The 23,627-nt window shown below is 48.1% G+C and overlaps 1 protein-coding gene across 6 annotated transcripts in view; it reads right to left on the bottom strand.

Annotated features, from left to right (window-relative positions):
* Window positions 1-23,627, bottom strand: part of LOC118385080 (spectrin beta chain, non-erythrocytic 1-like) — a 106,754-nt gene that overhangs the window by 7,668 nt on the left and 75,459 nt on the right. For all 6 annotated transcript variants that reach the window (XM_052520970.1, XM_052520969.1, XM_052520971.1 and 3 more), the window contains 32 exons: window positions 22,856-23,007; window positions 22,403-22,576; window positions 21,853-21,944; window positions 21,606-21,686; window positions 20,728-20,843; window positions 19,801-19,913; window positions 19,486-19,673; window positions 19,239-19,356; window positions 18,913-19,071; window positions 18,184-18,486; window positions 16,654-16,807; window positions 16,112-16,506; window positions 15,697-15,960; window positions 14,807-15,018; window positions 14,378-14,515; window positions 14,034-14,253; window positions 13,317-13,853; window positions 12,932-13,225; window positions 12,625-12,771; window positions 12,250-12,513; window positions 11,862-12,092; window positions 11,657-11,746; window positions 11,249-11,539; window positions 10,965-11,095; window positions 9,680-9,884; window positions 8,541-8,915; window positions 8,043-8,287; window positions 7,758-7,896; window positions 3,534-3,618; window positions 3,064-3,260; window positions 2,676-2,791; window positions 2,490-2,565 (listed from right to left, as the gene is read on the bottom strand). In XM_052520970.1, the coding sequence (XP_052376930.1) occupies window positions 2,490-2,565; window positions 2,676-2,791; window positions 3,064-3,260; window positions 3,534-3,618; window positions 7,758-7,896; window positions 8,043-8,287; window positions 8,541-8,915; window positions 9,680-9,884; window positions 10,965-11,095; window positions 11,249-11,539; window positions 11,657-11,746; window positions 11,862-12,092; window positions 12,250-12,513; window positions 12,625-12,771; window positions 12,932-13,225; window positions 13,317-13,853; window positions 14,034-14,253; window positions 14,378-14,515; window positions 14,807-15,018; window positions 15,697-15,960; window positions 16,112-16,506; window positions 16,654-16,807; window positions 18,184-18,486; window positions 18,913-19,071; window positions 19,239-19,356; window positions 19,486-19,673; window positions 19,801-19,913; window positions 20,728-20,843; window positions 21,606-21,686; window positions 21,853-21,944; window positions 22,403-22,576; window positions 22,856-23,007 (6,302 nt within the window). The remainder of the gene's footprint in view (window positions 1-2,489; window positions 2,566-2,675; window positions 2,792-3,063; window positions 3,261-3,533; window positions 3,619-7,757; window positions 7,897-8,042; window positions 8,288-8,540; window positions 8,916-9,679; window positions 9,885-10,964; window positions 11,096-11,248; window positions 11,540-11,656; window positions 11,747-11,861; window positions 12,093-12,249; window positions 12,514-12,624; window positions 12,772-12,931; window positions 13,226-13,316; window positions 13,854-14,033; window positions 14,254-14,377; window positions 14,516-14,806; window positions 15,019-15,696; window positions 15,961-16,111; window positions 16,507-16,653; window positions 16,808-18,183; window positions 18,487-18,912; window positions 19,072-19,238; window positions 19,357-19,485; window positions 19,674-19,800; window positions 19,914-20,727; window positions 20,844-21,605; window positions 21,687-21,852; window positions 21,945-22,402; window positions 22,577-22,855; window positions 23,008-23,627) is intronic.

Raw genomic sequence — 23,627 nt, 5'->3', positions numbered from 1 at the left:
TTGCATTAATAAGTGAATAATTGATTGATAATGTCTGAATGCTAATTTCCCCAATAAGAAAATGATTGACAAGGAACAAGGAACGAACCCCAACAATGGTTTTTGTAACAGCACTTGAAGAAACTGTCAATGTTCTTGACATTTTCCAGATTGACTGACCTTCATGTCTTAAAGCAATGATGAACTGTCATTTCTCTTCGCTTATTTGAGCTGTTATTGCCATAATATGGACTTGGTCTTTTACCAAATAGGACTATCTTCTGTTTACCACCCCTACCTTGTCACAACACAATTGATTGGCTCAAACGCATTAAGAAATGCGGACACCTCATAGGTAAGGAAAGAAATTGCACAAATTAACTTTTAAAGAGGCACACCTGTTAATTTAAATGCATTCCAGGTGACTATCTCATGAAGCTGGTTGAGAGAATGCCAAGTGTGTGCAATGCTGTCATCAAGGTAAAGGTCGGGTACTTTGAGAAATCTCAAATATCTTTGGGGTTTCTACATGATTCCATATGTTATTTCATAGTTTTGATGTTTTCACTATTATTCTACAATGTAGAAAAAAGTAAAAAATGAAGAAAAACCCTTGACTGAGTAGGTGTGACCAAACTTTTGACTGGTACTGTATACTTAAAGGTTTGGATCCAGTTATCCACATGAGTTATACTAAATACATTCTCTCACACATAGAACATAAAAAAATTATTTCATTCAAATCTCCTCAAAACATATGGACAAGACAACATGAAGAGGAACAAGACATAAAACAACACTTTATGGACTTACAGAGCATTCGGAAAGAATTCAGACCCCTTGAATTGTTCCACATTTTATTACGTTACAGCCTTATTCTAAAATTGATTAAATTCTTTTTTCCCACATCAACCTACACACTGAATACCCCATAATGACAAAGCAAAAACGGTTTAAAAAAAATGTTTGCAACTGTATTAAAATAAAAAAACTTAAATATCAAATTTACATAAGTATTCAGACCCTTTAATTAATACTTTGTTGAAGCACCTTTGGCAGCGATTACAGCCTGGAGTCTTCTTGGGTATGATGCTACAAGCTTGGCATACCTGTATTTGGAGAGTTTCTCCATTCTTCTCTGCAGATCCTCTCAAGCTCTGTGAGGTTGGATGGGGAGCGTCGCTGCACAGCTATTTTCAGGTCTCTCCAGAGATGTTAGATCGGGCTCAAGTCAGGGCTCTGGCCGGGTCACTCAAGGACATTCAGAAACTTGTCCCAAAGCCACTCCTGTGTTGTCTTGGCTGAGTGCTTATAGTCGTTGTCCTGTTGGAAGGTGAACCTTCTCCCCAGTCTGAGAAGTCTGTTTCCATCAAGGATCTCTCTGTACTTTACTCTGTTCATCTTTCCGTTCATCTTTCCCTCTAAAAACATTACCACAGCATGATGCTGCCAGCACCATGCTTCACTGTAGGGATGGTGCCAGGTTTCCTCTAGATGTGACGCTTGGCATTCAGGACAAAGAGTTCAATCTTGGTTTCATCAGACCAGAGAATCTTGTTTCTCAGGGTCTGAGAGTCCTTTAGGTGCTTTTTGGCAAACTCCAAGCGGGCTGCCATGTGCCTTTTACTGAGGAGTGCCTTCCGTCTGGCCACTCTACCATAAAGGCCTGATTGGTGGAGTGCTGCAGAGATGAGAGAACCTTCCAGAAGGACAACCATCTCCACAGAGGAACTCTGGAGCCCTGTCAGACTGATCATCTGGTTCTTGGTCACCTCCTTGACCAAGGCCCTTCACCCCTGATTGCTCAGGAAGAGTCTTGGTGGTTCTAATCTTCTTCCATTTAAGAACGATGGAGGCCACTGTGTTCTTGGGGACCTTCAATGCTGCAGAAATGTTTTGTACCCTTCCCCAGACCTGTGCCTCGACACAATCTCTAAGAGCTCAAAGGACAATTCCTACGACCTCATGGCTTGGTTTTTGCTCTGACATGCACTGCCAACTGTGGGACCTTATATAGACAGATGTGTGCCTTTCCAAATCATGTCCAATCAATTGAATTTAGCACAAGTGGACTCCAATCAAGTTGAGGAAACATCTCAAGGATGATCAATGGAAACAGGATGCACCTGAGCTCAATTTTGAGTCTCATAGCAAAGGGTCTGAATACGTATGTAAATAATGTATTTCAGTCTTTTTTATACATTTGCAAAAATGTTTAAAAACTGTTTTCGCTTTGTCATTATGGGATATTGTGTGTAGACTGATGAGGACATTTTTAAAAAATTAAATCCATTTTAGAATTAGGCTGTAATGTAACAAATCATGGAAAAAGGGAAGGGGTCTGAATACTTTCCGAATGCACTGTATAATGTGGTGAAAATCTGGAATATTTAAATTGGAAGTTTAATGGGGGCCTTTTAAATTGTTTAATTTGAGTATGTTAAACAGGAGGGAAGAATCTTTGTCTAGATTTGACTCAATATGGATATTCTGTCTCTGTCCTCTCTCACCTGTGATGTGTCCTGGTCGCTGTGGATTCCATTCACTGATACTGACTGGTTCAGTGTGGTCTGGTCCAGGCTGGTCCTGGGTTACACAGGAGGAGGAAAGGGAGTGAGAACGACATCTAGCGGGAAAATATGAAGGAAAACAAAACATCAAATATCTCTGGTTACTAGGAGTTCCTCCAGTCTTACCTGGCATCATGTGTTTCAGCCTCAGACGGGGCCACCTCTTCTGTAGGTGGTGGTGTGGGGGGTCGCCTCGCCCTCTCCTCCTCCTCTCTCTGCCTCTGGATCTCCTGCTCCTCTAGCTAAAAGAGAAGCCCAGGTTAGTGGCTGTTAGAGGAGACACTACCCTACCTTCCTAACAATGCCAAGCACATGAATCCTCCCAACTCCTGCCCTGGTCCACCATCATCCAATTTACCACCTCTTAATTAACCCATTATCTCCTGCCCCTTGTCCCCCTCCAGTCCTGCCCAGTCCCCATCCAGTCCTGCCCCGTCCCCCTCCTCCCTCCAGTCCTGCCCCCTGTCCCCCTCCTCCCTCCAGTCCTGCCCCCACCCCGTTGCCCTCCTCTCACCGTAGTGAGTTTCTCCAGCAGGGTGAAGCGCTCCTCCCAGCCGGCGGCTAGCTTCTCAAAGGCCTCGTGGCGTTTGATCAGGCTCTCCACCTCATCCACGTTAGAGCCCAGCTCGGCCCCTCGCACCAGGGGCTCCTGGCCTGCCAGCCATGTCTCTGCCACATATGCATCCCGGCCAAACTGCAGCACCTCCAGAACTGAGACAGAGGGACAGGAGAAAAAAATGAGTAACCATGAATGGACCCCTCCCTCCCTCTCCACAAACACAGCTGAAACACAAACATGCAAACACACATGCTAAAACACACCTGACCAGACAAGCACTAACACACGCGCGCTAACACACGCGCGCACACACACACACACTTGTAAGTCGCATCTGCTAAATGACTAAAATTAAAACATTTAAAATGTATTACAAACACACACAAATGAAGAAACACCACCACCACAGCCTGAAGTACACATACCGATCTGCAGGTGGTCCATCTTGTCCTGCCATTTGTTGTTGATCTCGTCTCTCTTGCCTTGGAGCTGGTCCAGTTTCTCCCGGATCTGAATTGAGGCAGATCAATAACACCACATGAACAAACTGCACAATACAAACCCCACTCACACGTTGCATAAACACACCTTTGACATTGGATTTTGTCCTAATCCCTTTTTGATTTTTTTATGTTTACTTCATCTTTATTTAACCAGGTAGACAAGTTGAGAACAAGTTCTCATTTACATTTGCGACCTGGCCAAGATAAAGCAAAGCAGTTCGACACATACAACAACACAGAGTTACACATGGAGTAAAACAAACATACAGTCAATAATACAGTAGAAACAAGTCTATATACGATGTGAGCAAATGAGGTGAGATAAGGGAGTTTAAGGCAAAAAAGGCCATGGTGGCAAAGTAAATACAATATAGCAAGTAAAACACTGGAATGGTAGATTTGCAATAGAAGAATGTGCAAAGTAGAAATAAAAATAATGGGGTGCAAAGGAGCAAAATAAAAAAAAAATGAAATAAAGTAAATACAGTAGGGAAAGAGGTAGTTGTTTGGGCTAAATTATAGGTGGGCTATGTACAGGTACAGTAATCTGTGAGCTGCTCTGACAGCTGGTGCTTAAAGCTCGTGAGGGAGATATGTTTCCAGTTTCAGAGATTTTTGTAGTTTGTTCCAGTCATTGGCAGCAGAGAACTGGAAGGAGAGGCGGCCAATGAAATAATTGGTTTCTGCTGGAGCGCGTGCTACAGGTGGGTGATGCTATGGTGACCAGCGAGCTGAGATAAGGGGGGACTTTACCTAGCAGGGTCCTGTAGATGACATGAAGTCAGTGGGTTTGGCGACGAGTATGAAGCGAGGGCCAGCCAACGAGAGCGAACAGCTCGCAATGGTCGGTAGTATATGGGGCTTTGGTGACAAAACGGATGGCACTGTGATAGACTGCATCCAATTTGTTGAGTAGGGTATTGGAGGCTATTTTGTAAATGACATCGCCGAAGTCTAGGATTGGTAGGATGGTCAGTTTTACAAGGGTATGTTTGGCAGCATGAGTGAAGGATGCTTTGTTACGAAATAGGAAGTCGATTCTAGATGTAATTTTGGATTGGAGATGCTTATTGTGAGTCTGGAAGGAGAGTCTAACCAGACACCTAGGTATTTGTAGTTGTCCACGTATTCTAAGTAAGAGCCGTCCAGAGTAGTGATGTTGGACAGGCGGGCAGGTGCAGGCAGTGATTGGTTGAAGAGCATGCATTTAGTTTTACTTGTATTTAAGAGCAATTGGAGGCCACGGAAGGAGAGTTGTATGGCATTGAAGCTTGCCTGGAGGGTTGTTAACACAGTTAACACAGAAGGGCCAGAAGTATACAAAATGGTGTCGTCTGCGTAGAGGTGGATCAGAGACTCACCAGCAGCAAGAGCGACATCATTGATGTATACAGAGAAGAGTCAGTCCAAGAATTGAACCCTGTGGCACCCCAATAGAGACTGCCAGAGGTCCGGAAAGCAAACCCTCCAATTTGACACACTGAACTCTATCAGAGAAGTAGTTGGTGAAACAGGCGAGGCAATCATTTGAGAAACCAAGGCTGTTGAGTCTGCCGATGAGGATGCGATGATTGACAGAGTCGAAAGCCTTGGCCAGATCAATGAATACGACTGCACAGTAATGTTTCTTATCGATGGCGGTTAAGATATCGTTTAGGACCTTGAGCGTGGCTGAGGTGCACCCATGACCAGCTCTGAAACCAGATTGCATAGCAGAGAGGGTATGGTGAGATTCGAAATGGGATTTGAAGACCTTAGAAAGGCAGGGTAGGATAGATATAGGTCTGTAGCAGTTTGGGTCAAGAGTGTGTCCCCCTTTGAAGAGGGGGATGACTGCAGCTGCTTTCCAATCTTTGGGAATCTCAGATGACACGAAAGAGAGGTTGAACAGGCTAGTAATAGGGGTGGCAACAATTTCGGCAGATCATTTTAGAAAGAAAGGGTCCAGATTGTCTAGCCCGGCTGATTTGTAGGGTCCAGATTTTGCAGCTCTTTCAGAACATCAGCTGACTGGATTTGGGAGAAGGAGAAATGGGGAAGGCTTGGGCGAGTTGCTGTGGGGGGTGCAGTGCTGTTGACCAGGGTAGGGGTAGCCTGGTGGAAAGCATGGCCAGCCGTAGAAAAATGCTTATTGAAATTCTCAATTATAGTGGATTTATCAGTGGTGACAGTGTTTCCTATCTTCAGTGCAGTGGGCAGCTGGGAGGAGGTGTTCTTATTCTCCATGGACTTTACAGTGTCCCAGAACTTTTTTGAGTTAGTGTTGCAGGAAGCAAATATCTGCTTGAAAAAGCTAGCCTTGGCTTTTCTAACTGCCTGTGTATAATGGTTTCTAGCTTCCCTGAAAAGCTGCATATCACGGGGGCTGTTTGATGCTAATGCAGAACGCAATAGGATGTTTTGTGTTGGTTAAGGGCAGTCAGGTCTGGGGAGAACCAAGAGCTATATCTGTTCCTGGTTCTAAATTTATTGAACGGGGCATGCTTATTTAAGACGGTTAGGAAGGCATTTAAAAAAAATAACCAGGCATCCTCTACTGACGGGATGAGATCAATATCCTTCCAGGATACACCGGCCAGGTCGATTAGAAAGGCCTGCTCGCTGAAGTGTTTCAGGGAACGTTTGACAGTGATGAGTGGAGGTCGTTTGACCGCTGACCCATTACGGATGCATGCAATGAGGCAGTGATCGCTGAGATCTTGGTTGAAGACAGCAGAGGTGTATTTAGAGGGCAAGTTGGTTAGGATGATATCTATGAGTGTGTCCGTGTTTACGGCTTTGGGGAGGTACCTGGTAGGTTCATTGATAATTTGTGTGAGATTGAGGACATCAAGCTTAGATTGTAGGATGGCTGGGGTGTTAAGCATGTTCCAGTTTAGGTATTGAGTGATGATGAGAGAGATATTGTCTCTAGAATCATTATTGAAACCAGGAGATGTCATCGCATGTGTGGGTGGTGGAACTAATAGGTTGGATAAGGTATAGTAAGCAGGACTAGAGGCTCTACAGTGAAATAAGCCAATAAACACTAACCAGAACAGCAATGGACCAGGCATATTGACATTAAGGAGAGGCATGCTTAGTCCAGTGATCAAAAGGGTCCAGTGAGTAGTGAGGTTGGTTGGGGTCACGGCGATTCAGACAGCTAGCCGGGCCATCGGTAACAAGCTAGCATAGGATGGAGGTCTGTTTTTAGCCAACTCGTGCGTTTCCGTCGGTAGGATTAGTGGGGTTCCGTGTGGTAGAGGGGATCAATCCAATTCGCAAAAAAATAGATATAGTTATAGGGGCCCAAGAAAAAAAAGGAAAAAAAATGTCCGATGTCTATTCAGATAGCAGCCGATAAGACAGCTAACGATTAGCGGACCGCAGATGGGCGTTCAATAACGTCGCGACGGAGGAGCCAGCTGGATAACTCCCTCGGGCAGATAACATCGGTAGTCCAGTTTTGAAGGCCCGGTGGGGCTCTGCGTTGGCAGTAAAATGGGTCCGAATAGGTGAATGTAGCCCAGGAGTGACTGATGGAACTCTTCAGCTGGCTAGCTCCGGAATAATTTATGTTTGCTCCGGAATCGACGTAAGCCGATAGTCACACGGATAGCAGCTAGCTAGCTGTGAGATCCAGGTATAAATGTCCAGAGCTTGCAGTTGAAATCCGGGAACATGGAGAGAAAAATAGGTCCGGTATGTTCCGGTCCGAGACGCGCCGTACAAAACTGCCGATAGATTTTCGAGCTAAAGGATAGCTGATGACCACAAACCGTGGTTAGCTGAATACTAACGATTAGCCAGTAAAGAAGCTAACTAGCTTCTGGTTAGCTTCAGGCTAGCTTCTGGTTAGCTTCTATGGAGGATTACAGATGAGGTAAATAATATATATATATTTTTTTACATATATATAAATTGGTGAGGCGGGTTGCAGGAGAGTGTTTTGAAGATGAGTTTATGGAAAGGAAAAAATATATATAAAAAAGGTATGCGAAGAAAGTTGTAAATATATATATATACGGGACACGACAAGACGAGGACGTCTGACTACTATGCCATCTTGGTGACAAAAGGATGACTTGACTAAATACTAGTGTGTGTGAATTGACGGGAGTGTGTACTGTATGTGGTGTAACGGTGACATGCCCAGGCCCATACCTCATCAGCTGCATAGTGGTTGTTGTTGATGAGCGAGTGTCCCATCTCATTGCAGGCTGTGAAGCTGTCTGCCCGGGTCTCAATCTCAGACTTGATGTCCTGATGGTTGGCTATGACCAGCCCTGCAGAGGACACGTCCCTGAGAGAGAGAGGATGGGAGGGTGGGGCGGGGAGCGGAATACATTGATGAAAGGGATTTTAAATTGGGGCCCTAACCATTGACCTTAATGAAACTAACATTGGAGAACAACAATGACACACAACAGAAAGATGATCAGGTCTGACCTGGGGCTGTCGTGGGCATCTATCTGCAGGTTGACCCCGTCCATCCACAGCATGAGGTCACGCACCATGTTGAAGAAGCGGAACTTCTCCACGGTGTCCAGCAGGAGGTGTCGGCGAGCCTGGCCGGCCCCCAGCAGATCCTCCCAGGCCTCAGTGACAGAGTGCTCACTCCGGTGGATCTCCTCAGCCTTCTCCCCAGCGTAGGCCTTCTGCAGCCGTGCTGCGTCGTCCTGCACCTGGTTCACCTGAGGATGGAGAGGGATGGGGCAGACGGGAGCTTAAAAACCATGAACCTTTTGCTCTGACAAATTGCTAATATCACGTAGTGTCTGCATTAAATCTAATATTTTAGTGTGTTCAGAGTGTGTGTAATGACTGGTGTTCCTGTAAGTATCCCTATACTCCCGTTGTATGGTGCCAAATTAATTCAATGCAACTTCTTTATTGTCCCTGAAGGGAAATTCATGGTGCAGTCAACAGTTAAAAGCAGCAGGCTACCTGTCCACTGAGGGCCTGGATGTCGTGCTCATAGGCATTGTGCTGTCGGTGGAGGTGCTGGACGGTGTTGAGGTCACGGCCCAGGTCAGAGGGCAGCGCCTCCTTCTTCTCCCGGACCCTCCCCATGGCCTCGCGGGCGTCCTGGTGGAAGCGGTGCAGCTCGTAGGAGGCGGCCAGCATCTGGGTGCGCGTGTCGATCAGCTCCAGCAGGTCGGCCCACGCCTCGTTCAGCCCGTCCTTCCACTCTGCCACGCTGGCGTTCTCAGGGTGACCCGACTCGATGAGGTCATCGGCCTGACCGTTAACGGCGTCCACGCGCTCCTGGCCAATGGTGCTGGTGTCCCGAGCAAACTCCCGGAACTTGTCCCGCAGCATCTAAGGAGAGAGAGGGATTACATATGGTTGAACATCATACTGACTTGTCCAGCAGCATTTAAGGAGAGAGAGGGATTACATATGGTTGAACATCATACTGACTTGTCCAGCAGCATCTAAAGAGAGAGAGGGATTACATATGGTTGAACATCATACTGACTTGTCCAGCAGCATCTAAAGAGAGAGAGGGATTACATATGGTTGAACATCATACTGACTTGTCCAGCAGCATCTAAGGAGAGAGAGGGATTACATATGGTTGAACATCATACTGACTTGTCCAGCAGCATCTAAGGAGAGAGAGGGATTACATATGGTTGAACATCATACTGACTTGTCCAGCAGCATCTAAGGAGAGAGAGGGATTACATATGGTTGAACATCATACTGACTTGTCCAGCAGCATCTAAGGAGAGAGAGGGATTACATATGGTTGAACCTCATACTGACAAAGAACAAAGTATTGTTGGTGAGTAATCAGTGCCTGTGTGTGTGTTCCTAAGTGTATGTTGTGTTCCTAAGTGTGTGTTTGTTTGTGGGTTACTAAGTAATTGAAGGTCAGTAATTGATGCTCTACAGATGGTCATACTAACAAACTATCTGTTGATAAGCAACTGCTTGCTAAGGTTACAGTTAGGTTTAGAATAAGGGTTAAGGTTAGTGCTGGGGTTAGGATAAAGGTTAAGTTCAGGGTTAGGGCTAGTAGATAGTTGAAATGTCACTGATAGTCTGCAGAGTAACTACAATAGAAAAGTGTTACTCACTGTGACATGTTCGTAGTCCTGTCCCAGCTCATGGGATCCAGCCACCACCTCCCTCTCAGCGATCCACTGCTCTAGGTCGTCCACCTCTCTCTTCAGCTGGGTCAGCCTCAGCCTCTCCTGGAGACGCCCACGACGCTCTTCAGCCAGGTCCTTCAGCCCTGCGTACAGCTTGTCCACCTGGGCTTGCCGTAGGTTGATACGCTCGCTAATAGTAGTGGCGAATAAGAGAGACAGAGAGTCAGGCCAGTTGTAGTGAGAGAGTCAGGCCAGTTGTAATGAGAGAGTCAGACCAGTTGTAATGAGAGAGTCAGGCCAGTTGTCATGAGAGAGTCAGGCCAGTTGTAGTGAGAGAGTCAGGCCAGTTGTAATGAGAGAGTCAGACCAGTTGTAATGAGAGAGTCAGGCCAGTTGTCATGAGAGGAACATTGTGACTGTAGTTAAATCATATTGTAAACTTTTAGCTTTACGTAATGAGCTATTAAAGCATTTTTTTTTGTGTGTCATATACACCGTATATGTGCAGTGAAATGTGTTGTTTTACAAGGTCAGCCATAGGAGCAAATTAGGATTATGTGTCTTGCTCAAGGGCACAGACAGATTTTTCACCGTGTCGGCTCAGGTATTTGTACTAGCAACCTTTCGGTTACTGGCCCAACGCTTACTTGGTTTCTGGCCAAACGCTTACTTGGTTACTGGCCCAACGCTTACTTGGTTACTGGCCCAACGCTTACTTGGTTACTGGCCCAACGCTTACTTGGTTACTGGCCCAACGCTTACTTGGTTACTGGCCCAACGCTTACTTGGTTACTGGCCCAACGCTTACTTGGTTACTGGCCCAACGCTTACTTGGTTACTGGCCCAACGCTTACTTGGTTACTGGCCCAACGCTTACTTGGTTACTGGCCCAACGCTTACTTGGTTACTGGCCCAACGCTTACTTGGTTACTGGCCCAACGCTTACTTGGTTACTGGCCCAACGCTTACTTGGTTACTGGCCAAACGCTTACTTGGTTACTGGCCAAACGCTTACTTGGTTACTGGCCCAACGCTTGCTTGGTTACTGGCCCAACGCTTGCTTGGTTACTGGCCAAACGCTTGCTTGGCTATTGGCCCAACGCTTGCTTGGTTACTGGCCAAACGCTTACTTGGTTACTGGCCAAACGCTTACTTGGTTACTGGCCCAACGCTTGCTTGGTTACTGGCCCAACGCTTGCTTGGTTACTGGCCCAACGCTTGCTTGGCTATTGGCCCAACCCCACATTATTAACCTGTTGTGTTCTCTCACCTCTCTGGGTGTTCGCTGGTCATCATGGTGCGGCTGCTGTTGGCCAGCTGGTGGATGGGCTGGGCGTAGTCCTCCAGGGCCTGTTCTAGTGTCTGGTGCTTCTTCACCATCACCAGAGCACTCTGCTCATCCTGGGTCACACACATCACAGATATGGAGTCAGCATCATTAAGCAAAGGATAAACAAAGCAATCGAGTGTGCAGAATGGACATCATTATCATCATCATTAACACAGAAAGCTTAACTACAGCCCGTGTTTGCTACAGCCCGTCTCTCCACTCACCTTGGCCTTGTCCTCTGACATCATGTGTAGCTCCTGCTCTCCCATCCAGGCCTCGGCCTCGGCAGCGTCAGTATAGAACTGCTGGGCGCGGTTAGCTTCCACTAGCCGGGCGTGGCGCTCATCTGTCTCAGCGATGAGCTGGGCCCAGGACTCCCGGAGCTCCACCAGACGTTGCTCCAGAGCAGACTGCCACTCCCCGTCCACCTCCTCCTTCCCTGGGGACATCCCCCTGCGGTGGGTCTGGATGTCATCAATACGGGGCTGGTGGCCCTGGATCTCCTTCTGCAAAGTCTGGGAGACAAAACAAAGATTTAGCCAAATGCAACTTCTCTTCTCCAATGTGAATTATTTCCTCCCACTGTCCTTTCACTCTGATAGAAGTCCAGACTTCCTCCCTCATCTATGCACCTGGTTCTTCTTGATGAGCAGCTGTACACTGGGCAGGTCCTTGCCATGGTCTGTGGAGGTGGCGAGGGGCATCCTCTCCTTCACCCACAGCTAAGTGACGGAAGAAAGTAAAGAAGAATTACAAACAGGAGAAAACTGTGCATACAACACACATGATGATTCGGTATTAAAATCTCTGAATTTAGAGTCAGGTGGTCCCACTCACAATCTCATCCTCCAGGTCTCTGTTGAACTGGTGGGCCTCCTTGGATGCCAGCAGTTGCTGTCTCCTCTGGTTGAGGGGGTCCTGGAGCTGGGAGAAGCTGTCAGTGACTCTCCTCTGCTGGCCGTCCACCTCCACCACCGCCACACCAGCATCGTCCTGGGACAGCGCCTGCGCCTGGGACTGCAGCGACTGCACCTCTTTCTCACGCACCTCCATCTGGTGCTCCAGCATCTACACAGAGACACGGGGAGAAGGAGAGCATGTTTGTTATTACCTCTTTTATATTGAAGTGACACTTATCCATTCAAATGGTCACAAAGGAGTATGACAACTGAGGACTTGAAGTGGTAAAGATGATGCTTGGACTGGACAGTGTAATGTCACCCACCTGGTGCTTCTTGAGCAGGATGTTGACTGATGTCAGATCCTTTCCGAAGTCGTCACTCTGCAGCTGTCCTGACAGGTTCTTCAGCCAAATGTCCAGGGCAGAGCAGCTCTGGGTGAAAAGCTCTGCCCTGTTGGCATCGAAGAGGCACTGTGCCTTGGTGCGCGTAGTGCTCTCTAGTTCCTCCCACTGGCTCTGCAGGCCTTCAAGAGTCTGTTGGACAACAGGCTGCAGCTCCGGCTTCTCTGTCACCAGCACTTGGCCCTCCTAATGGGGGAGAGGGGAGAGAGAGTCAGACAGTAAAATACTGGCACACACATCTTTTCTGATTTATTTTTCAGAATATTGAATATTTAATCCTTCATAGTCATACTGTACCTTGTCGATCTTGTCCAGCCAGTCCTTGTTGGAGGCCAGCTCAGCCATGAAGGCCTGGTGTTTCTGCCACTTGCTGTGGAGGTTCCTGGCCTCGTCATATGACATGTCCTGAGCTGTCAGCATCTTCTCATTGATCCACAGAGTCAGCTGCAGAGGAAAAGGAAAATGATGTTACTCAATGAACTGTACCTCAGGTTAATTACCTTGACAACTGATTTGTCAGATTTCTGAATACAGGACAAAGAGCGTCTCAATTAAATGTATCACACCACCATTATTATAGTAAGAGTTAGTTGATGGTTTGTACCTCCTGTCCGTCCTGCAGGAAGTGCTGAAGTTCACGGTTGTCCTTCAGTTTAGAGAGGAGTTCATTTGCAGCTTCCCTATTCTTCTGATGTCTCTCCTGGATGGAGTCGGCCTTCTCCTGGATCTTGTCAGAGTTGGCGTTGAGGTCGTTGACCAGACGGCGTCCAGCCTCCACCACGCCCGTGATCTTCTCCTCGCTGGCCTCCATGGTGGTCAGGAAGTCCTCGTGCTTTTTGATGGCCTCCTCTGCTCCCTGCAGGCTGGAGGGCATCTCAGTGTGGGACAGCACATACTCCTACAGAGGGAGAGAGAACTATGAGTAACTTCATCAAGATAAACAGTATATTTGTATGTTTCTTCTTCTTCCCTGGTGTCCTGGTCCTCACCTGGCTGTTGAGGAAGCCCTCAGCCTGCTTGACGTCTCTCAAGAAGGTCTGGAAGTCGAAAGCTTGGGCCAGCAGGCTGTGGCGGTTCTCCCACATGCGGCGCAGATCTTGCCAGCCGGTGTCCAGCGCCTGCAGCCTCTGGGCCAGGAACATGTATTGGGCGTCCGTCTGACCCTGAGTCACCTCATCACCCACCGCCCGCATCTTCTCATAGTCCTCCTTGTAGTTGTCCCATTCGTTCTTGATGCTCTCGTGCTGGGAGAGCAGGCGCTCAGCCTCTGGCAGCGAGGTGGGGATGTCCTCGGACGCCACGGCGGTCTGCGTGCGGGACAGCCAGGACTGGAAGTCATCCAGGTCTCGGAGGAATCCCTGCAGCTTACTGGCTTCGCCCAGAGACTCCTCACGACGCTTCATGGTGGCGTTGAGCTCCTCCCACACCTCCTGGATCCCCCCCAGGTGGGCATGGATCTCCTCGGCCTGGTCCGGGTGCTCCTCAGCCAGCTTCTCTGCCTCATTTCTCAGGTCGTCCAACTTACCCTGAAAAGATATGGAAAATATACCTGGTTGTCATCAACATGTGACATAAAATGATTCAAAGTATTGATGATGTCTTTAACAGTTAATACTGATCATCTCTTTAAGATGATCTGATGCTGTGGTTTCATTAGGTTTTCCCTAAGTCTTTGTCCACCTCCATAACCATTGACCCAGCCGTACCTGAATGGCCTCTAGGTCTCTCTCCATGCCGGTGAGTTTGCGCTGCAGGGCCATGACACCAGCCAGGTCGTTGCCCAGGCTCTCGGTGGACTCGATCACCTTGGTCTTCTCTCTCATCCAGCTCTGGATCTCGTTACACTCCAGGTGGTAGTTCTGGATGTTGAGGGCCGACTCCAGGGCATGTTTCCTCTGGTCTGCCAGACGCTGGAACTCCTTCCACCTGGGGACCAAAGCAAGGGGAAGTCTCAATACCTGTTCCCAGTGCTAACTTTATACAGAGTATTGGCTGTGTATCAGATGGTATGTGTGTTTTTCATGTCCGAGACATGTTGAGTACTACTAACCTGTTGTTAAGCTGGTCTTGTGTCTGGTGGATCTGCTCTTTGCTGCGGTTGTCTGATCCCAGGAGCTGCTGGGCCACCTGGTTGACATCAGAGATACGAGTCCCCAGGTTGTTCATCTCAGGCTCCAGGGTCTCAAACCTGCAGACACACAGATACATCAGTCAGTCTCATTTCGCATCACTCATATTTCCATTGCTTTGTCTCTACAAGGGAGACTAAAGGTGAAATATTGTCATACTCAAATGTTGTTTTGATGTTAAAAAGAAGAGACATTCAGTTTGATATCCGCTTCATACACCGGAGCACAGTGAGTATGCAGATCGATATCACTCAAGGAAAGGCCATTTAAATCATTGTCTAAGGATAATTACTTTCTTCTTATAACATCATTCTAACACTCCTCCCGTATTCCTCCCTTCCCCAGCTCACCTCTGCTGCACCACCTCCAGGTCTTCCAGTTTGGTGGGGATCATTATGCCGTCCAGCCACTGTTCCTTCTCCCCCACCCACAGCTGGCAGGCGCCCGCCTCGCTGTACATGCGGTAGAGGGCCAGCGCCCCCTCCAGGGCCTGACGCCGCGATGCAGACAGAGACACCAGCTCCTCATAGCGCTGCTCAATAGCAGGCAGACGCCCCTCCACCTACACAGACAGCAACAATCAGTCTGGTAAGAGAAGCATCTTCTAGCTGTGTCAATAACAACCAGTCAGCCAGAAGACGCTCCTCTGACCAGAGTCAATAACAACCAGTCAGCCAGAAGACGCTCCTCTGACCAGAGTTAACAACAACCAGTCAGCCAGAAGACGCTCCTCTGACCAGAGTCAATAACAACCAGTCAGCCAGAAGACACTCCTCTGACCAGAGTCAATAACAACCAGTCAGCCAGAAGACACTCCTCTGACCAGAGTCAATAACAACCAGTCAGCCAGAAGACACTCCTCTGACCAGAGTCAATAACAACCAGTCAGCCAGAAGACACTCCTCTGACCAGAGTGAATAACAACCAGTCAGCCAGAAGACACTCCTCTGACCAGAGTCAATAACAACCAGTCAGCCAGAAGACACTCCTCTGACCAGAGTCAATAACAACCAGTCAGCCAGAAGACGCTCCTCTGACCAGAGTCAATAACAAGTCAAGAAATACAGAATGGGAACGATAAATAAAATATGTCTCACTTAAGCGGAGACATTGAGAGTCTGTATGTAATACGTATGGGCCAGTGTCCGTATATATCAGAAAGAGAGAGAAACAGCGGGAGAGTGTGCAGTAGTGTAGAAAGTGGGAGTTGGTTTGGTATACTGTTCCAGGGGTAACTGACCTGAGGGGCGTTTGCATGGACCGGGGGCAGGCCGAGGGCCTGCTCATGCAGGGAGTCGATGAGGGTGTGGTGGCTCTGGATCTCCTCCTCCACCTCCCTCTGCTTGCGGGCCAAGGTCTGGGTGGAGAACTCGTCGTGGCCCACCTCCTGGCTGGACACCTGGCGCAGCGTCTCCAAGATCCAGGCCTCCATGTCATTGGCGTCAGTCTGGAACTGGTGCAGGGCCACCGCCTCCTTCAGCTGCACTTCCCTCAGCTGTGATGTCTGGGGACGCAGGGAGAGAGAAGGAATCAGAATACAAACAGAGGAAATACATCAACTTCTGAAATACTAATACTCTATATATTCATTTTGCTCGTGGACTGACTACTCTCTAGACTTGTCCATCTCCTTTTCCTTTCCCCTGCCCACTGACCTCCTCCAGGTGTGCCCACTGAGCACGTACGTCCCTGATCCTCTCAGTGCACTCTGGGGCTCCAAAGTGTCCCTCCTCCACCAGAGTTTGTCCGGCGGCAATGCTGTGGCCGAGAGGACCGTAGCGGGCTGCCATCTCGTCCCTGAAGGCCTCGTGCTTACTGAGGAGGTGCAGGGCGGAGGTGAGGTCGCGGCCACAGTCTCCTCCTGACAGGATCTGCTCCTGCTCTCTGATCCAGGCCGCCTCTTCTCCCATCTCCCACAGGAACTGCCAGAGGCGCCGTGAGGCCTCCAGGCGCTCCCTCCGCTCCCCAGCCAGCTGGCCCAGCTCCTCATAGGCCCGGCCCAGCAGAGACACCTTCTCTCCCACCAGCGCCGGCTCACACGGCTTGTAGACTGAGAGAGAAAGATGGAGAAAAATAGCTAGTTATTTAGTTAGCAGTGGAGGGGCAACCAAACAAATGTTGCATAGTAGTCAAATGTTATCTTTTTCATAATTGCTCAAACAGTAACAATGTGTGTATAACACTTGTGTAGTCTCACCCTGTTGGTCGGAGGTGAAGCGCTGAGCAGCTCTCTGGACCCCACGGACCCTCTCTGCCTGGGCTGAGATGTCTGCCTCCACCAGGTTGTGAGTCTGCAGCAGGTCCTCCACATCATGCAGATGCTTCCCACTGTCCTGGGACTGCAGACGACCCTGGGAGAGCACATGGCAGGAAGACATGTTAGAAACACAGTCATTCACCATGTCTGGACTATGTAGGTCTATAGTATAATTCTCTCTGTTATCTCAGTACAGAACCTTTATATTATCATATACATGTATGTAGCTCTGTCCTGGAGCTGTTCTTGTATATCAATGTTCTGTGTGGACCCCAGGAAGAGTAGCTACTGCATTAGAAGCAGCTAATGGGGATCCTAATAAAATACTAAATTCTCTACCTAGTGAAGACATGCTCCTAATGAGATGGTAATGGGAGAGAGAATTGGTAAGACATTATGGTTCCAGCAGTCACTGAGAGTTATAGATTAAGCAAAGCTGTCAATATCGTAAATGAGGGGCAAGCTTTCTCGGTGACTGATAAGCAAGACTTTATCTTGAGAAAACAGAGTGCTCATTTGGTATTGATGAGGCAAGGCTCCCTGAATCACAACATAATCACAATAACATCAATCTATTAACTAAAGGGCAATTCTACCACTTTTCAACTTCATTTTCATTATCTCTAGCACAATACCAGTGTCTACATATGTGAAAACGGCACATTTCTAGAATTTAAAATAAGTAAATATAAAGTTAAAAAGCTCTATCAAAAATGAACCCTTTCCACTCACAGTCCCTGTAATCCCGTATAAGGGTTGAAAATGGCACATCATTGATACAGTCAGTGCCTAAATTGGACCAGAGTGGCTGTACATGATGTCAGAGCTCAGGTTCTCTGCTTCACAACGCTGTATGGCTTTTGACTGACAGTCATTATAAACTTGAGCACCGCGTGCGACAGGAAGATGTCCCCATCCCTTCTGCTACTTTTGCACATTTGTTGTCTGAGTGAGGGAAATGCTGTGAATCGAAAGGACTTGATGTGCTCTGAAAGACGAGACATTGAGGATTATAATGAATACCGCTTTGACGTCGTACAAGCAAACCACACAGCCATGAGTCCAAATGTGCACTTCACATTTCCATATTAGAAAACTTACATTTAAAAAATGTACAGTATCAACGTTTATGATCGCTATGTTAGATCCACAGTTAGAAGGCTGACCTGAGTTATACCCTGGGTTGTCCTGAAAAGAATGAGCCCGTTAGTCGAATTGTGAAGAAAATGATTAGCAACAGAACATTCACTTGGATGCACTTGACTCCATTCTATGCACACCAATATTACGATCTGATTGTCTGAAGTGCCTTTTGAAAGCCTAACACTAAGATTTGTAACCTATGATGAAAATTACATACCTCTCTCATCTTTTTAAGTGGGAGAACTTGCACAATTGGTGGCCGACTAAATACTTTTTTGCCCCACTGTATAGTGTGTGCAGAGTTGACATGTTGATATGTTCCAGTACCTTCATATCTCCCATCCAGTCCATGATGTATCTCATCTCCTCCAGCAGTCTCTGCAGGTCTCGGTGTGCGTGGAGTCTCTCCCTGCGAGCGGCTAACAGGTCCTTCAGGTACTCCCACAGCCGCAGCACGTTGTCCCTCCTCGCCAGCACGCGACGCACGTCATGGTAGTTCTCTGCCTCCAGCTCCCTGGCCACCGCCTCCACGGCCGCCACCCGCTCCCCGTACGCCCCGATGTCCGTCTCGATGGCCTCGTGTTTACGGGTGGCGGCCTCCACCGCTCCCAGGTCAACGCCAAAGTTGTCCTGAGGGACAAGAGGACAGATTGAGGTTAGAAGTGGGAGAGGTCAGTGTGTACATTGGTCATAAATGTATATGTGATAGAAAGAGTCAATGTGTTCGAATGCATACAAGGGTATTGAATTGTCTATTAAATTTCTAAATTCACTCTCACTTCTAGAAATGACAGTGATAGCAAATTATAGTTGTAAATGCCATTAAAATGGAGATCAGCTAGCTACGGTGTGTCTGTAGTCATTTATCACTCCCCTCCACATTACTAGATAATTAAGACTGGCTGGTCTGCAGTAAACATGTCTCGTCAAAATAATGTAATCACAACCATCACTTATGATTACTGATATCTCTGGTCTGTGGACACCTGGGAGACAAATATAACCACCCTCCTCCTCATTGTGAATACATTATCAGGTCTCAGCCAGGGGTGTTACCTGAGAGACGAGCCGCTGGTTCTCGCTCAGCCAGGTCTCCCTCATGGCGGCCTTGCGGTCGAAGCGAGCAGCAAGCATCTCCAGCTTCTCCTGTCGAATCAGCTCGTTCCTCAGCGCCAGCTCCCGCTCGTGCTCTGCCTTCTCCAGACGCTCCCACGCCTGCAGAGCCAATCAGAACACAGCTAGTCAGAGAGGTCCCTTAATTAAACCAGGGGTGTAATTCACGATCTTAAACACCTGCAGGGTTAACTGTTGTTTATCCAAGCTCTACTCAGGACAAGTAATGCATTTAAAACAGCGAGTAACTGGAGCCCTGTGGGTGATACCTTGTTGATGTCAGAGATGAGCTTTCCCTCCCTGGGAATGTACACTTTCTGGTTGTTGGCTCTCATCTTGCTCTGAATGGTGAACAGCAGCACCTCCAGGTTGCCTTTCTCTGTGAACCTGAGGAAAACCAACACAGCCAGGTAAGATACCCAACATGGAATATGCACAGTTATGATTCCAACCTGCTAGAACATCACTCCCGTTCTTAAATTCTAAATTTCCCCCCAGCGTGTCTCCCTGTCGTACTTTGGGGGTTTCTCCACTGTGCGGTAGGTGTTGAAGGCCTGCAGCTGGTTCTGCACACCGTTTAGGGAGTTGGCCAGCTGCCGGTCATTCAGAGTCAGGATGGTCTGCTCAATCCACTGCAGCAGCTCTGAAGCCAGGCTCTCATAGTTCCCTACCAGCTGGTCAGCCTCAATGGCATAGTCCAGCACCTGGGAGGAAGGGAGGGAGAAAGAGAGGGGTTAGACAAGCTCCAAAGACAGTGACAGGAAGACATGCACGTACGTACGCACACACACACACACACACATAAAAAGTTAAACAGGCGTTGCACCCCACCTTGCCAACCCTCTTGCCCTCCACAGCCAGGGCCTTCATCTTGGAGAAGTAGTGGTAGTAGGTGGCCACATAGGTGATGATGGACTTCTCATCTGGCTGGTCAACGTTGACATCTGGAAAGAGAGACATTTGATCCTCATCTCCTCTCCACATACTACCCACACAGTCAGACACACACTGACACAAACATGCACACACACAAACTTCCAATCCCACACACAAACTTCCAATCCCAGTCGCACACACACACACACACACACACACACACAGTCTCCCATCTGAACCCAGTCAATTCAACTTAAACACACATGGTGCTTGTCTCTAAATGTGCCCTGATTGATGGCCCCAGAGCATTGCCAACCCCTCACCATGTATGGACTTCCTCTGTGATGTCAGAGGGCATCATTAAGCCCTGCCCCATGGCCAGCCTGGCCACATAGACCCTATTCTCACTTAAGTTGTAATTCATTCCAGTAATCCTCCTCCCTTCCTCCTCCCACACCCCATCCAGCTCGCCTGGTATATGACAGGAGCACTGTGTTGGTGACAACTAGCCAGAGGGCGAGAGCAGAGACCACATACAATCCTTCCTCCTCCCACACCCCATCCAGCTCGCCTGGTATATGACAGGAGCACTGTGTTGGTGACAACTAGCCAGAGGGCGAGAGCAGAGACCACATACAATCCTTCCTCCTCCCACACCCCATCCAGCTCGCCTGGTATATGACCGGAGCACTGTGTTGGTGACAACTAGCCAGAGGGCGAGAGCAGAGACCACATACAATCCTTCCTCCTCCCACACCCCATCCAGCTCGCCTGGTATATGACAGGAGCACTGTGTTGGTGACAACTAGCCAGAGGGCGAGGGCAGAGACCACATACAATCCCGACACTTGTCCAGTCTGAGCTCTGACCTCCCTGACTCACCTTCCGGGTCGAGGAGTTTGGTGAGGCCTAGCTTATTCTCTGCTGTGTTGAAGGCATTCTGGAGGTTATAGTGGGCGTTGGACCGCTTCAGGGTGTCAAACTCAATCACGTCCGGTCTGGACGGGGAACACAGGTGTTGCTTTTAATGAAAGGAATCTCATGTATAAGGCGTAAAGACAGCATCCTAACCACTACATGTTGAGTTCATCAACACGTGACCATGATTTTGTACATTCTAAGATGTGTAGGCAAAGTCAACTTCAACATCGTTCCATTTATTCAGATCGACTCCATTCTAATCAGATAAGGAAAATGGCAGCGACAGAATGTACATGATTGCCTTGTAGCTCATTCAGTCCACATTTCAAACTACTCGTACTTTGAGTCTCAAGTGAGCAATATACACTAGCTGCAGGCATACACTCAAATGTGCCAGTACTTAACTGATGAGCATCATCCATGGGCCTCCATTTGTTACAGTACTTGTCATGTTAAAAATCACACTCCAGGGGTCTCAGTACCACCGTAATGCAGTAGGAGTCACCAGCAGAGGGCAGTGGTGAGTCACCAGGCATGGCCTTGCATGCAAAACGAGTTGGTTTTATTAGTTATCTAGGTCAACTAACTCCTATTTTATTTTCATCCATTTATGGGGATACAGACCCCCTCCCCCCCCTGTCAACAGGCCTATTCCTCAACGGCACTGCAAGGACAACAGGCCATGGTACTGGACATCTAGTCACGGACAGAATAAATATATCACTTCATACGGACAGAGTGCCAGGTGAAGGACAATGTCAGGGCCTACAGTTAACATGAGTGACTAACTTTTTACATAGTGTGACAGGCAACATGGACAAAGGGGGAAGGTAATTGACCTGTGTTTGTGCACGATGGCGTTGAACGCCAAGCCATCTCTCCAGCTGGTGGTAAAGTTGTGAACGTTGACGTTGGGGTACCTGCAGAGTCAAGGTAATAGCTCATTAATCATCAACTCAGTACCCAGGTTCTTTTGGTGTCGACCAACACTGGAAATTATTAAAATAACTCATCATTTCACATATCTTCATCATACATTCACATTACTGGACACATACTAGAATCTCTCCCTCTCTCCCTTCTCACCCAGCGGTCTTCATCTGGCACCAGAGCAGCAGAGCCTCTTTGGCTGACTTCCTCTCCTTGTTACCCTCAGTCTCCACACTGATGTCCTGGATCTGTTAAGCAGAGCACCCTCTCAGTCAGACACACTGCCTACATATATATTTTTTTGACTCTCTCTCTCTCTCTCTCTCTTTCTCTCTCTCTCATTAAGACCTCACTGAAATCATCGGTCTTACATACAGCTCTTTGTTAAGTTTGATGATGAAGCACATCCGTCTAACAGGAGAATATGTCATTGTCATGAAAAGAAGATGAGGGGAAAAAGAACACTGAAATCTAGTTAGAATATTAACATTCTCTGAAACCAAAGTGGCCTCAGAAAACCTCGGAACATAGACAATTGCTTCCATTCCCATTAGTTTTGAACTAGGCAGGGTGGGGTTGACCCAGGTGAGGGTGGTGAACGGGACACAAGTGGGCTGGGATGTGTAATATTCACTTGCGCCATCTACTCTCCAGGAAGGCCCATAGAAAGGCATTGTACAGAACATTACAAGGAGTCACACGGTACCTGGAAGCGGAGGATGATGGTCCAGATGAGACCCAGGGTGAGGCGGTGGTTCCCGTCCACGATGTCGTGGGAGCCCATGTTCTCCAGGTGGACCTTCTGCTCCTTGAGGAACTGCAGGGCCTTGTCCACGTTCTCCAGGCAGTGGATACGCATACGCCCCTTAGTGGGCTTCGGCTGGACAGAGACAAGAGAAAGAAGGGGGAGAGAAGCAGGAGAGAAGGGGGAAATTCAGGATGGTGTGAGAGAGTGATGGAAAGTGACATGAAAAACAGAGAGGGAGAGGAAGAGGGTATGAGAATGAAAATAGATGTCATGTTAAGCAGAATGGAGCACAGCGAGGGAAAAACAACGAGAGAGGACAAGAGAATACAGGAATGAGAGGGTTAGTTCAGGACAAACAAGGTGAGCCATGAGTGATCGGTCAGGGTTAAGGTTAGGAGGACAGATACTGACCAGCTGTTCTCCTGACAGCACCTCCAGCAGGCGGATGAGCATGCGTCCATCTCTCAGGTCAGTGTACAGGTCCCCGATGCGGCACGTCACACGGCCCAGGTGTGAGTTCACCCACTTAGTAAAGGTCTTCTTCTGCACTGCTTCACGCTCATCTGGAGAGGAGAGGAGGGTAGGTTGATGTTAAACCAATCATCTGGAGAGCAGAGGAGGGCGGGTTGATGTTAAACCAATCATCTGGAGAGCAGAGGAGGGCGGGTTGATGTTAAACCAATCATCTGGAGAGCAGAGGAGGGCGGGTTGATGTTAAACCAATCATCTGGAGAGCAGAAGAGGGCGGGTTGATGTTAAACCAATCATCTGGAGAGCAGAGGAGGGCGGGTTGATGCGAGGGTAAACCAAAATCAGAAACCAGCTCATAGGGACTGGCAGGCAGGTGTGAAGTCATTCATTGCTTTGTAATAACCTATTCCATGTTCAATAATCCAATACTGTCAGCAAAATAAATATTTTGAGGGGATGCAATTTTGTTGGAGAAAAACACTTATGTAGTCTTATACAGCCATTAAAATGCCTGAATCACCCCTCAGACTGAGACTGATGCCAGTGAATCATGGGGACCTGAGCTCCGCTACGCAGCACTTCATTTCACAGATGAGCTACGCCATTAGGTCGTTGGGATTACTGCGTTGACAGACAGCGTAGTAGAGAGTTCTTTAGGCCTCTAACTGAACCTAAGTGACTGGGCTGCTGACGGGGCGTCCGTCAGTCGCCT

The sequence above is a fragment of the Oncorhynchus keta genome, chromosome 6 (assembly GCF_023373465.1).
Source record: "Oncorhynchus keta strain PuntledgeMale-10-30-2019 chromosome 6, Oket_V2, whole genome shotgun sequence".
In the NCBI taxonomy this organism is placed as follows: Eukaryota; Metazoa; Chordata; class Actinopteri; order Salmoniformes; family Salmonidae; genus Oncorhynchus; species Oncorhynchus keta.
Note: the sequence above shows the minus strand (reverse complement) of the source record. Positions and strands in the feature narration are given on the sequence as shown.